At 41.7% G+C, this 15,368-nt stretch overlaps 1 protein-coding gene across 4 annotated transcripts in view; it reads right to left on the bottom strand.

Moving 5' to 3' along the window:
• The window catches only part of ano5b (anoctamin 5b), a 135,954-nt gene that overhangs the window by 24,012 nt on the left and 96,574 nt on the right, over positions 1-15,368 (bottom strand). For all 4 annotated transcript variants that reach the window (XM_061887647.1, XM_061887649.1, XM_061887648.1 and 1 more), the window contains 5 exons: positions 14,849-14,917; positions 14,373-14,657; positions 9,952-10,071; positions 3,438-3,553; positions 3,213-3,347 (listed from right to left, as the gene is read on the bottom strand). In XM_061887647.1, coding sequence (XP_061743631.1) covers positions 3,213-3,347; positions 3,438-3,553; positions 9,952-10,071; positions 14,373-14,657; positions 14,849-14,917 — 725 coding nt within the window. The remainder of the gene's footprint in view (positions 1-3,212; positions 3,348-3,437; positions 3,554-9,951; positions 10,072-14,372; positions 14,658-14,848; positions 14,918-15,368) is intronic.

Here is a 15,368-nt window from a genome sequence, read left to right as displayed (position 1 = left end):
ACGCGAGACGGCCCAGTGCGCCAGTTCGGTATTTAGGTGCACCTCTAAAACGTGTTTTCCTCATGCTTTTGCAAAACACTTCAATATCGAAACATCTCATAAAACACCTCATGAGAGGCCACATATGTTTTACCGATATTTGAGAGGTTTTTCGAATTGTGGGTATTTCCATTGCCAGCTTCTTGTTGCAACATTTAGATTTTGCACATTTCTAGGGGTAATGGAAATGCGGCTATTGTGACCAATACAGCTGCTGTGTCATTTGAATGTGAAGCGCCAAACTGAAAGCAAGCACTTCTTTCGGCTCGCGAGTGACTGCTCATACTGAATAAAGTCGGAGGTGTGACATAGGTTTTCTTCTCCATCATCTATCTAAATCAGGGGTCTCAAACATGCGGCCCGCGAGACGTTTTTATGCGGACTGCACTTTGATATGACAATTTAATGTTGGTGCGGCCCAGAAGTTTAATATGAACGGCGCTTGACAGCGTCATACTTGCCAGTGTCCCCAATTTTCCCGGGAGACCCCTGAATTTCTTGGCACCAATTCTCTCGAAGCCCCTGTCGATCTTTACCAGATCAACAATATTCAGGGAGTGTCATAATGGCACTGCCTTTAGCGCCACCTACATCCTGAACTGACAGCGTGCGAGCTCAGTTGAATGTTGCATCTGGCCATGAAAGACACAAGTGTGTTATTGCAAGATATATTTCATCAACAGCTACACAGGTCACACTAAGGGTGGCCGTAAAAAAGACTTTAACACTGTTACAAATATGTGCCAGACTGGGAATCCACACCAAACAAGAATGACAAACACATTTCGTGAGAACATCCGCATCGTAACACAACATAAACACAACAGAACAATTACCCAGAATCCCATGCAGCCCTAACTCTTCCGGGCTACAATATACACCCCCCCCTGCTACCACTAACCCGCCACCCCTCACCCTCCCTACTTGCGTTGGTTGAGGTGGTGTATACTAACTTGGGAGACTTAGGGCTGCCAGGTGTTCTGGGTATTTGTTCTCTTGCGTTTAAGTTGTGTTAGGGTGCAGAAATTCTCCCAAAAAGGGTTTGTCATTCTTTTTTGGTGTTGGTTCACAGGGTGGCGCATTTTTGTAACAGTGTTAAAGTTGTTTGGACGGCCACCCTCAGTGTGACCTGTATGGCTGTTGAACAAGTACGTCTTGCAGCCACGTACGTTGTTCTGCACAAGTCTCATACAACATGTTACGGAGCCGGAATGATGTTTGTGTGATGTAAAAGCGTGCGCGATGACATGTAGTGGCGCAGTAGTCCTCTTTTAGGGGTTGCGCAAACCCCTGGAGGTACTTGAAGGTATGCCAAGGGACAAGTGAGATTTATTAAAAACATTCTAAAAAATTGCAGCAATTCATAAATCCTTTATAAATATGTTTATTGAATAATACTTCAATGAAATATGAATGTAAGTTCATAAACTGTGAAAAAATAATACAACAATCCAACATTCAGTGTGGACAGCTAGACTTTTTACGGACATGTTCCATAAATATTGATGTTAAAGATTTCTTTTTTTTGTGAAGAAATGTTTACAATTAAGTTGATGAATCCAGATGGATCTCTATTACAATCTACAAAGAGGGCACTTTAAGTTGATGATTACTTCTATGTGTAGAAATCTTTATAATTGAATCACTTGTTTATTTTTCAACAAGTTATTTTTATATGTTTTTTTCCAAATAGTTCAAGGGGGTACTTGAATTAAAAAACATGTTCACAGGTGGTACATCACTGAAAAAAGGTTGAGAACCACTGTTGTAGAGGACGTTAAAGGCAGTGCAGTCACGGCACCTTAATAATGTCGGCCGGGTGAAAATTGGGAAAAATTCGGGAGAATGGTTGCACCGGTAGATTGTCGGGAGGTGCACTGAAATTCAGGAGTCTCCCGGAAAATTCGTGAGGGTTGGCAAGTATGTTGCTAGGGCGGGAAAGCCATTCATAGAAGATGAATTCATTAATAAATGCATGTTAGATTTTTTTTAAGAAATCTTTTCTTGCGGCCCAGCCTCACCCAGTTTCTGCATCCAGTGGCCCGCAGGTAAATTGAGTTTGAGACCCCTGATCTAAATGGAACTAAGAAAAATACAATTATTTGAAGGGGGTGGATAATTTTTTCTTATAGCACCAAATAAGGTAAAAAAGTTGCATGTTTCATATAAATTTTTGCGCAGCTATTTGTTAAAAAAAAATAAAAATAAAAAACAATAACATTTGCTTGCTATCAATTTTATTTGCAGGTCAAATGTGCTGACTTTTTTCATTCAGGACGACCGATATAAAACATTAACATTATCAGTGCAATGTCAATATAGGTAGTGAGTGTGCCCTACACTCATTGAGTTATTTACTCATCACAGCAACAACAAAGCAAAATTCATCCATCCATCCATCTTCTACCGCTTATTCCCTTTGGGGTCACAGGAGGGCGCTGGTGCCTATCTCAGCTACAATCAGGCAGAAGGCGGGGTACACCCTGGACAAGTCACCACCTCATCGCAGGGCCAACACAGATAGACAGACAACATTCACACTCACATTCACACACTTGGGCCAATTTAGTGTTGCCAATCAACCTATCCCCAGGTGCATGTTTTTGGAAGTGGGAGCAAAATACATATGAATGACAAATGAAATGAATAGATAAAAATGTACTATAACGTTTACGTTTATTGAAGACTTTTATTTATTTTATTGAAGACTTTTGTCAGCGGAAAGGGGAAGGGAGAGAGTGACACAAACAACATCTTGGTACTTTGCTAAGAGTTCTTTCATGAATACAATAGTGCTTCTCACCTTCTTTATCAAAGTGCTTTGGCCCCATGGTGGCTTATTTTGCAGTCGTGCTAATTTAAAAAAAGTACAGGAACTTGAGTCATCATCGCATGGGATTTTTTTGTTACAGCACGTGTTTTCGTGAAAAGACAGGCGCCATGTTTGGCAAGATAAACAAGACGGTGTACAAAACCCAGGGCAAAACATTTTTAACGAAAATAGAATCCAACAAGAGGTGGTGCATACGAAAACCGAGTTAGCACTGGTTTTAAATTTGTATTTAGGCAAAAAAAAATTGTTTAGGCAGATATAATTTTTACAAATCACTACATACAATAAGTTTTAACACACATAACTGCAATAATAATGAATGTACTGTTCTCATACCAACCTTGATATGTTGTCGTCATAGCTAAGGACCCCATAGGTGAAACATATAAATCCCATGACGGCTGCAAAGAACAACATCTCTGTGTAGAAGCCCAGCCACGCAAAGTAGATGCCGATCTTTTCACCGTAGTATTTCCTGGGAGCACAGTGGACTCTTAACAGCTTGTCTGAATGCTTCTCCTTAAATGAAAGACATTCTGGAAACAGACGAATGGCGGCGTCATACCTGATGAGGTTAAGCGGCTGTTCTTTGTAAAAGCAGAGAAACCTGGCCCAGTGCGTGTACAAGTTGAAGCGCTCGCTCTCACATTCAGCATCTCTTGCCCTCTTCCAGTATCGACACTATAAAAGGACATTTGATTAAGAAATTGAGTTTGTTAATGTTTGGAAAGACGGATACTGTATCAGAGGTGTTCAACTAGTGGAAGTGACATTTTTGCTGCAGGAATCCTGTCATATAAAGTATTGGAAATAAAAATAATTGTTATGACATTTAGTACAAATGGCTGAATTATCCGGCAGTAAGTCGGACCCGTTTCCAGTGAGGGTTGGACTCCGCCAAGGCTGCACTTTGTCACCGATTCTGTTCATAACTGTTATGGACAGAATTTCTAGGCGCAGTCAGGGCATTGAGGGATTCCGGTTTGGTGGCTGCAGGATTAGGTCTCTGCTATTTGCAGATAATTTGGTCCTGATGGCTTCATCTGGCCAAGATCTCCATCTCTCACTGGATTGGTTTGCAGCAGAGTGTGAAGGGACTGGGATGAGAATCAGCACCTCCAAGTCCGAGTCCATGGTCCTCGTCCGGAAAAGGGTGGAGTACCATCTCCGGGTTGGGGAGGAGACCCTGCCCCAAGTGGAGGAGTTCAAGTACCTCGGAGTCTTGTTCACGAGTGGGGAAGAGTGGATCGTAAGATCGACAGGCGGATCGGTGCGGCATCTTCAGTAATGCGGACGTTGTATCGATCCATTGTGGTGAAGAAGGAGCTGAGCCGGAAGGCAAAGCTCTCAATTTACCGGTCGATCTACGTTCCCATCCTCACCTATGGTCATGAGCTTTGGGTTATAAGTGAAAGGATAAGATCACGGGTACAAGCGGCCGAAATGAGTTTCCTCCGGAGTGTGGCGGGGCTCTCCCTTAGAGATAGAGTGAAAAGCTCTGCCATCCAGGAGGAGCTCGAAGTAAAGCCGCTGCTCCTCCACATCGAGAGGAGCCAGATGAGGTGGTTCGGGCATCTGGTCAGGATGCCACCTTAACGCCTCCCTAAGGAGGTGTTTCGGGCACGTCCGACCGGGAGGAGGCCACGGGGTAGACCTAGGACACATTGGGAAGACTAATTCTCCCGGCTGGCCTGGGAACGCCTCTGGATCCCCCGGGAGGAGCTGGACGAAGTGGCTGGGGAGAGGAAAGTCTGGGCTTCCCTGCTTAGGCTGCTGCCCCCGCGACCCAACCTCGGATAAGCGGAAGAAAATAGATGGATGGGCTGAATTATCATTATTTATCATAATCAGCATGAGGACAAAAAGTGGTCCTTGGAAAAAAAAAAAAAAAAACATTTTCTTGTAAAGGGTTGGTGGTCCCAAAACGTTTGATGACTCCCAATATAAAGAATCTTTGACACTTGTTTTGCAGTAAGTCCTTAAACTAGCACAGACCGAAAGATATGGAAATATTGTTCTTTTTTATGACTATTCAGTCTGTATGACTCTATTCATGACTGTATTTGCATCTTGCTGAGGTAAAAAGACCAAATTAAATGACAAAAACAAAGCAAGAATGATGGCAAAGGGAAATGTCTGACTAGCCTGTCCTTAATAAACAATGTATTGTAGTTGAATAACCCTGTTTTAAATGGATTTATATGTAAACAAACACATTAGGGCTGTCAAATGGTTGATTTAATAAATCTGAATAATGATAATCACATGGCTTAATATTGATTAATTGCGGTTACAGGGGCTGTTTGCAACATTTACACAAATGCTAATAGGGCGCCATTTTTCCAATGTGTTTAACACGATATATCCTGACATTTTCCGGCTTCTCGTACGAACTACGTATGTAGGTAACACGTGCACGTGGATTTCCTTTAGGTGAGGTGCTGTTGGCTAATAATATCAATGTGGATAGTTAGTGTTAGCCTTCATTGAATTAATAGTCTTTCATAACAACAACATGACTGCAAATGTTTCTTTGCTTCTCCTGGGGTTCCTTTGCATGTACATGTACACGCACTCTTAGTAGATCGCAAGCAACATACCCACTATTAAATACACACTATTTTATAGATCGCATACGCTGTTTACACTGCAAAAACTGAAATCTAAGTCAGATTAAATATCTCAAATAAGGGTGATATTTGCTTATGTTCTGTCTGATAAGATAATTCTTCTCACTAAGCAGATTTAATGTTAGAGTCTTTTACTTATTTTAAGAGTTTTGGTTCTAAATGATCTCAGTAAGATATTACAGCTTGTTGCTGAGATTTGATGACCTTTTTTGAGTAAAACATGCTTGAAACTAGAATATAAACTGTTGCAATGCTGTGTCATCAACACTCACAAAACTACTTTTTTAAAGTAATCATTTCTTATTTCAAGCATCCATCCATGTTCTACCGCTTGTCCCTTTTGGGGTAGCCATAGCCTATCTCAGCTGCATTTGGGCGGTAGGCAGGGGTACACCCTGGACAAGTCGCCAACTCATCGCAGGGCACAGTAGGGATACATTTATTGAATTTATTTTAAATTGTATTCAATTTAAACATTTACCATAATATACTGTATAGTATTCGCCCCAAAAAGCCTTATATATGTTGTGTTTTATAACTTTGTTGCATTAACATTTGTTAAGTATATTTTCTGAAATTATATCAATATATATATTTTTTCCCAGTACAAGGAAGAAGACCTTTATGAAGAAGAAAAATCATGGACCCAGATTTCCCTCGCCCGGACGCGGGTCACCAGGGCCCCCCTCTGGAGCCAGGCCCGGAGTTGGGGCACGATGGCGAGCGCCTGGTGGCCGGGCCTGTTCCCATGGGGCCCGGCCGGGCACAGCCCGAAGAGGCAACGTGGGTCACCCCTCCAATGGGCTCACCACCCATAGCAGGGGCCATAGAGGTCGGGTGCATTGTGAGCTGGGCGACAGCCGAAGGCAGGGCACTTGGCGGTCCGATCCTCGGCTACAGAAGCTAGCTCTTGGGACGTGGAACGTCACGTCACTGGGGGGGAAAGAGCCTGAGCTAGTGCGCGAAGTCGAGAAATTCCGGCTGGATATAGTCGGACTCACTTCGACGCACAGCAAGGGCTCTGGAACCACTTCTCTCGAGAGGGATTGGACCCTCTTCCACTCTGGCGTTGCCGGCAGTGAGAGGCGACGGGCTGGGGTGGCAATTCTTGTTTCCCCCCGGCTCAAAGCCTGTACGTTGGAGTTCAACCCGGTGGACGAAAGGGTAGCCTCCCTCCGCCTTCGGGTGGGGGGACGGGTCCTGACTGTTGTTTGTGGTTATGCACCAAACAGCACTTCAGAGTACCCACCCTTTTTGGGAACACTCGAGGGAGTACTAGAAAGTGCTCCCCCGGGTGATTCCCTTGTCCTACTGGGAGACTTCAACACTCACGTTGGCAACGACAGTGAAACCTGGAGATTGGGAAGAATGGCCGCCCGGATCTGAACCCGAGTGGTGTTTTGTTATTGGACTTTTGTGCTCGTCACAGTTTGTCCATAACAAACACCATGTTCAAACATAAGGGTGTCCATATGTGCACTTGGCACCAGGACACCCTAGGCCGCAGTTCCATGATCGACTTTGTAGTTGTGTCATCGGATTTGCGGCCTCATGTTTTGGACACTCGGGCGAAGAGAGGGGCGGAGCTTTCTACCGATCACCACCTGGTGGTGAGTTGGCTGCGATGGTGGGGGAGGATGCCGGACAGACCTGGGAAGCCCAAACGCATTGTGAGGGTCTGCTGGGAACGTCTGGCAGAGTCTCCTGTCAGACAAAGTTTCAATTCCCACCTCCGGAAGAACTTTGAACATGTCACGAGGGAGGTGCTGGACATTGAGTCCGAGTGGACCATGTTCCGCACCTCTATTGTCGAGGCGGAAGATCGGAGCTGTGGCCGCAAGGTAGTTGGTGCCTGTCGGGGCGGAAATCCCAAAACCCCTTGGTGGACACCAGCGGTGAGGGATGCCGTCAAGCTGAAGAAGGAGTCCTATCGGGTCCTTTTGGCTCATAGGACTCCGGCGGCAGTGGACAGGTACCGACAGGCCAAGCGGTGTGCAGCTTCAGCGGTGGTGGAGGCAAAAACTCGGACATGGGAAGAGTTCGGGGAAGCCATGGAAAACGACTTCCGGACGGCTTCGAAACGATTCTGGACCACCGTCCGCCGCCTCAGGAAGGGGAAGCAGTGCACTATCAACACCGTGTATGGTGCGGATGGTGTTCTGCTGACCTCGACTGCGGATGTTGTGGATAGGTGGAAGGAATACTTCGAAGACCTCCTCAATCCCACCAACACTTCTTCCTATGAGGAAGCAGTGCCTGGGGAAACTGTGGTGGACTCTCCTATTTCTGGGGCTGAGGTCACTGAGGTAGTTAAAAAGCTCCTCGGTGGCAAGGCCCCAGGGGTGGACGAGATCCGCCCGGAGTTCCTTAAGGCTCTGGATGCTGTGGGGCTGTCTTGGTTGACAAGACTTTGCAGCATCGCGTGGACATCGGGGGCGGTACCTCTGGATTGGCAGACCGGAGTGGTGGTTCCTCTCTTTAAGAAGGGGGACCGGAGAGTGTGTTCCAACTATCGTGGGATCACACTCCTCGGCCTTCCCGGTAAGGTTTATTCAGGTGTACTGGAGAGGAGGCTACGTCGGATAGTCGAACCTCGGATTCAGGAGGAACAGTGTGGTTTTCGTCCTGGTCGTGGAACTGTGGACCAGCTCTATACTCTCGGCAGGGTTCTTGAGGGTGCATGGGAGTTTGCCCAACCAGTCTACATGTGCTTTGTGGACTTGGAGAAGGCATTCGACCGTGTCCCTCGGGAAGTCCTGTGGGGAGTGCTCAGAGAGTATGGGGTATTGGACTGTCTTATTGTGGCGGTCCGTTCCCTGTACGATCAGTGCCAGAGCTTGGTCCGCATTGCCGGCAGTAAGTCGAACACATTTCCAGTGAGGGTTGGACTCCGCCAGGGCTGTCCTTTGTCACCGATTCTGTTCATAACTTTTATGGACAGAATTTCTAGGCGCAGTCAAGGCGTTGAGGGGTTCCGGTTTGGTAACCGCAGGATTAGGTCTCTGCTTTTTGCAGATGATGTGGTCCTGATGGCTTCATCTGACCGGGATCTTCAGCTCTCGCTGGATCGGTTCGCAGCCGAGTGTGAAGCGACCGGAATGAGAATCAGCACCTCCAAGTCCGAGTCCATGGTTCTCGCCCGGAAAAGGGTGGAGTGCCATCTCCGGGTTGGGGAGGAGACCCTGCCCCAAGTGGAGGATTTCAAGTACCTAGGAGTCTTGTTCACGAGTGAGGGAAGAGTGGATCGTGAGATCGACAGGCGGATCGGTGCGGCGTCTTCAGTAATGCGGACGTTGTACCGATCCGTTGTGGTGAAGAAGGAGCTGAGCCGGAAGGCAAAGCTCTCAATTTACCGGTCGATCTACGTTCCCATCCTCACCTATGGTCATGAGCTTTGGGTCATGACCGAAAGGATAAGATCACGGGTACAAGCGGCCGAAATGAGTTTCCTCCGCCGTGTGGCGGGGCTCTCCCTTAGAGATAGGGTGAGAAGCTCTGCCATCCGGGAGGAACTCAAAGTAAAGCCGCTGCTCCTTCACATCGAGAGGAGCCAGATGAGGTGGTTCGGGCATCTGGTCAGGATGCCACCCGAACGCCTCCCTAGGGAGGTGTTTAGGGCACGTCCAACCGGTAGGAGGCCACGGGGAAGACCCAGGACACGTTGGGAAGACTATGTCTCCCGGCTGGCCTGGGAACGCCTCGGGATCCCCCGGGAAGAGCTAGACGAAATGGCTGGGGAGAGGGAAGTCTGGGTTTCCCTGCTTAGGCTGTTGCCCCCGCGACCCGACCTCGGATAAGCGGAAGATGATGGATGGATGGATGGATGGACAAGGAAGAAGAGTCCTAATGGACCATTGCAAAAAAATATATAATTCTATTCATCTTGTTATGTGAATCATGACTATTTATTCATGAGAACTTCATTGATTGTTTATGAAAAAAAAAAAAATCATGACTTTGACACAATTGTGTCTCATACACCTTCCGCCCGAATGCAGCTGAGATAAGCTCCAGCGACCCCGAAAGGGACAAGCGGTAGAAAAAGGAATGGATGGATGGATTAAAACGATGACAGCCAAATGGACTTTGCTGTTTTATTTTCAATGAAATAATAGAAAATACGTACTCGTATAGTAGTACACCTGTTATTTTTGAGAATATACTTATTTTAAGGTATTTTTGGGTTCATTGAGGTTAGAAATTTTACTTGTTTTGGAAAGTCTTGACAAGCCACATTTTCTTGTTCTATTTGCAGATAATTATTCTTAGTTCAAATAAAATACCCCTATTTTTTTCCCAGTTTTTTAACACTGACTTTTTGCAGTGTAGCGCGTGCAATCTAACCCCATTTGTAAAACAGTTTTCTAGAAAATATCTAATAATGGGCGACAAGTGAAAAATTCTCGCATTTCCCCTCATACGCATCTTCTTTCCTCCAACGTGACTTACATCATGAAGTGGGAACGCTGCTGTGTACGTCCCATTGCTGAGTAATCGCTTGATCCCAGTCTTTTCTCTATCCTGGCCTTCTTCCTTGTAATACGGACATCGAGCCAAGATGTAGTACACCTGGAAGAAAAAAAAAATGACATCAAAATTTCAACCCAAGACACTTTTATCTTCCCAACAAGGGGTGTGGAAGTAGGGGTGGAAGTAAGTATGTTGGGCCCTGGGCTTTTGTAAAATTTGAAGATTTGCTTTCTCATATTTAATAATTTAAGTATGTTACTGTTAATATATAACAGGGGTCACCAAAGCGGTGCCCGCGGATACCAGGTAGCCCGTAAGCCCGCTGTCCTGTTCTAAAAATAGCTCAAATAGCAGCACTTACCAGTGCGCTGCCTCTATTTTTACATTTTATTTATTTACCACTAAGCTGGTCTCGCTTTGCTCAACATTTTTAATTCTAAGAGAGACAAAACTCAAATAGAATTTGAAAATCCAAGAAAATATTTTGAAAACTTGGTCTTCACTTGTTTAAATAATTCTTTTTTTTTTTTACTTTGCTTCTTATAACTTGCAGAAAGACAATTTTAGAGAAAAAAAATAACATTAAAAATGATTTTAGGATTTTAAACACATATACCTTTTTACCTTTTAAATTCCTTCCTCTTCTTTCCTGACAATTTAAATCAATGTTCAAGTATTTTTTTTAATTTTTAATTCTTCATATTAGCTTTTGTTTTTTCGATGAAGAATATTTGTGAAATATTTCTTCAAACTTATTATGATCAAGATAAATAAAAAAAATATTCTGGCAAATCTAAAAAATCTGTAGAATCAAATGTAAATCTTATTTCAAATTCTTTTGAATTTCTTTTAAAAATGTTGTTCTGGAAAATCTAGAAGAAATAATGATTTGTCTTTGTTAGAAATATAGCTTCGTCCAATTTGTTATGTATTCTAACAAAGTGCAGATTGGATTTTAACCTATTTAAAACATGTCATCAAAATTATAAAAATAATCTTAATCAGGAAAAATTACTAATGATGTTCCATAAATTATTTTTTTAATTTTTTCAAAAAGATTTGAATTAGCTAGTTTTTCTCTTCTTTTTCTCGGTTCAATTTTGAATTTTAAAGAGTGGAAATTGAAGATAAACTATGTTGCAAAATTTAATTTTCATTTTTTGTGTGTTTTCTCCTCTTTTAAACTTTTCAATGAAGTGTTTTTTTCATCATTTATTCTCTACAAAAAACTTTCTGTAGAAGGAAAAAAAATGTACGACGGAATGACGGACAGAAATACCCTTTTTTTAAATAAATATATTTATCTGTTTCTATATATATTTATTGTGAGAAATCATTAAGATGATCAATGTTTCCACAAAGATTAAAAATCATTATTATTAATAATAACATAGAGTTAGAGGTAAATTGAGCAAATTGGCTATTTCTGGCAATTTACATGTATTTAAGTGTGTATCAAACTGGTAGCCCTTTGCATTAATCAGTACCCAAGAAGTAGCTCTTGGTTTCAAAAAGGTTGGTGACCCCTGATTTATAATATAGCCATAAAAGTAAAAAATTACCTATATCTTCTTATGAAAAATATGACATTGTTTAGTCTACGTGAATAGCTGCAAACCCAGCTCTGAACACTTTACTTAATGCAGACGTCATGCAGTCATCAAAGCTTACCTTTAAAAAAAACATTTACACACACCAACATTTTGGAACAACCAGAGATGATAGAAGAAAGGTAAACAGTATAATACGTCTATCTGTGGCAGCGCTGGAGAACGCATTGCACATAACATAACCATGTTGTGTTCAAAGACCCTTGATTAAAGTTGTAAACAGTGCCACTAAGTTTTTAGAAAGGCGGATCCTTAACTCTCAAACTATTCACTAATAATAATATATGCATGTATTATTATGATTCGTTGTAGCCATCCATCCATCCATTTTTTTACCGCTTGTCCCTTTCAGGGACGCGGGGGGTGCTGGAGCCTATCTGAGCTGCATTCGAACAGAAGGTGGATTACACCCTGGACAAGTCGTCACCTCATCACAGGGTCAACACAGATAAACAGACAACATTCACACTCACATTCACACACTAGGGCCCATTTAGTGTTGCCAATCAACTTATCCCCAGGTGCATGTCTTTGGAGGTCTTGATGATAATCGTATGTGTAGCAGATAATCTCTACTACTGAAATAAAGGAAAACCTGACGGAAGTATAATCATATTCAAATCAGTAATGGCAGGTTATATGATTATATTCTGGCCACTTTATATTGAATTTGTTCACAAAAAATTTACTTTTTTTTCTTTTTAACCAAAAATAAATTATTTAGGGGGTGTTTCCAGATACATTTTAGATATGATAATCTCATCTTTCAAAAGTTTGATTTTTACATGTTAAAATTAAAAGTAAAAGTACCAATGATTGTATGTACCGTATTTTTTGGACTACAAGTCGCAGTTTTTTTCATAATTTGGCCGCGGGTGCGACTTATACTCAGGAGCGACTTATGTGTGAAATTATTAACACATTACCGTAAAATATCAAATAATATTATATAGCTCATTCACGTAAGAGACTAGACGTATAATATTTCATGGGATTTATCGATTAGGAGTGACATATTGTTTGGTAAACGTATAGCATGTTCTATATGTTATAGTTATTTGAACGACTCTTACCATAATATGTTACGTTAACATACCAGGCACCTTCTCAGTTGGTTATTTATGCGTCATATAATGTACACTTATTCAGCCTGTTGTTCACTATGCTTTATTTATTTCAAATTGCCTTTCAAATGTATATTCTTGGTGTTGGGTTTTATGAAATAAATTTCCCCCAAAAATGTGACTTATACTCCAGTGCGACTTATATATGTTTTTTCCCTTCTTTATTATGCATTTTCGGCAGGTGCGACTTATACTCTGGAGAGATTTATACTCCGAAAAGTACGATATATGTAAAATGCTCCTGTTATTCCGTATTCTCTTCTTAATCTATTTTGCAATATTGTTATTTATTTATTAATGTATTTATTAATGTATTTATTTATTTATTTATTCATATTGGTTTGTTTTCTATTGCATGTCTGCACCAGAGAAATAGCTGCTTTTAATTTGTATTCTAGGTGTGCAAAGTGACAATAAAAGGCATTATTTTCTCTCCCACTGTATATGAAAAAGAAAAGTTGCAAATTTGATATTTTGCATGGTTGCCAAACGTTTCTTGAAAAACAGGCTTGTTGCTTACTGTATTTAGAAACAAAAGAATATGCTCTAATATACACAGTAAAAAATGACCAGTGAAACTAAGGAAAGTAATTGTTAAATAGCAACAGTAAAACACTGTAAAATCCAAAATAGTTTCTCCCAGGAGTAAATGCAGTGGATTCCTGCAAACCAAAACACAGTAGACAACTTAAATCACTTTGGTTATAATAGGTTGAAAACATTGTTTTAGGGCAGTGGTTCTCAAATGGGGGTACGCGTACCCCTGGGGGTACTTGAAGGTATGCCGAAGGGTACGTGAGATTTTTTAAAAATATTCCAAAAGTAGCAACAATCGAAAAATCCTTTATAAATATATTTATTGAATAATACTTCAACAAAATATGAATGTAAGTTCAAAAACTGTTAAAAGAAATGCAACAATGCAATATTCAGTGTTGACAGCTAGATTTTTTGTGGAAATGTTCCATAAATATTGATGTTAAAGACTTATTTTTTTGTGAAGAAATGTTTAGAATGAAGTTCATGAATCCAGATGGATCTCTATTACAATCCCCAAAGAGGGAACTTTAGGTTGATGATTACTTCTATGGGTAGAAATCTTTATTTATAATTGAATCACTTCGTTATTTTTTAACAATTTTTTATTTATTTTTATATCTGTTTTTCCGAATAGTTCAAAAAAGACCACTACAAATGAGCAATATTTTGCACTGTTATACAATTTAATAAATCAGAAACTGATGACATAGTGCTGTATTTTACTTCTTTATCTCTTTTTTTCAACCAAAAATGCTTTGCTCTGATTAGGGGGTACTTGAATTTAAAACATTTTCACAGGGGGTACATCACTGAAAAAAGGTTGAGAACCACTGCTCTAGGCCACCGAGTAGGGTTTTAAAAATTTGGGGGATCAACCAAATCCATGTAACTGTTAGTTTTTTAGTGCATGTAAACATGCCAAGGGTGTATGGGGCGGCATTGTTTGGTTTAGGGTGGGAAGCGGGGTCCTTTAGGGGTCTTGTGCGTTGGGGCCCAGAATTTGGCACTACACCCCTGCTCCCAACCATACGTACAATAGGAGGAGTTGCTCGAGGATGAATATAAATCCACAGCCTAAACAGAATACAAGCAAGATAAAATCAACTTAAAAGTTAGAAACACTCACAATTCTGTTCCTTGTGGAAGGTGGGAAGAAGGTTTCCTTGTCATTAATGAGGAAGAAGTCAGTCTTGCGTTTGTCAAAGGGAAAGGTGAAATAATCGGGCTGGGGGTACATGATGTGCTCCGGCAAGCGGAAAGGATGCGAGAGCCACTCAAGAGGAACATCCTTGCCGTGGGGGATATCACTCGCTTTGAAAGGAACCTTAATCTTCAGCACGTCTGCGTAAGTGGCCAGAACATCCCATGGAGCATGGATCTTCAAGAAGTATGTCTTTTGGTCTTTGGAGTCCTAATGGCAGTGTGGATGAGAGAAGAGATAATAACACTACTAATGCATTCTTAACAAATCAGTTAGCAGTCAGATTGGCAGTATCATGTTTTCATGTCCAGCCTCCCCTTTAAGACTTTCCCCACTGATATATTGCGTTATTGTTTATCTTCCTCTAGGTGGTGCAAGTGCTGTGTGCTTGATTCCCTTACAGATTTGTCTTCTGTCTCCAGCTCTAGTCCTGCTTTCTCAAGGTTGGCCTCGAACTCCCTCCTCCTCTCCTAAGGACAAACACAGAGAGAGAGAGAGAAAACCACAAGAATGAGAGCAGAACAGGCTCTTAACAGGCTGACCATGTTTCCCCTTTTTTCTCCTTTGTCATTCATCTTGGCATGTGCAACTCCGCAAAGTCGGGGCGAATTTGACACACAGTCACTTTTTATCGGATGTAACAATGTAAAAGGTTATCATAGTCCACCCTCACCCACTGCCACTTTCTATTGTAATTTGAGTACAATCATGTACTGTCGCATTTGAAACAATAGCAATGTTGATACTAGAGGTAATTATTATTATTCCGTAATCAATTGTGTTATTTTTATTGGTATTTTATTGCTTCAATTATAGTGCAATAATCCTTTTTATTTCTGTGTTATTAGTAATCTACTTCATTTACACGTTTTTCTTCAAAATTTTTGATTTTCGGTATGATATTTGTACATATCGTATTTG

The sequence above is a fragment of the Nerophis ophidion genome, linkage group LG25 (genome assembly GCF_033978795.1).
Source record: "Nerophis ophidion isolate RoL-2023_Sa linkage group LG25, RoL_Noph_v1.0, whole genome shotgun sequence".
Classification (NCBI taxonomy): Eukaryota; Metazoa; Chordata; class Actinopteri; order Syngnathiformes; family Syngnathidae; genus Nerophis; species Nerophis ophidion.
This window is presented reverse-complemented; position numbering and strand designations above follow the sequence as displayed.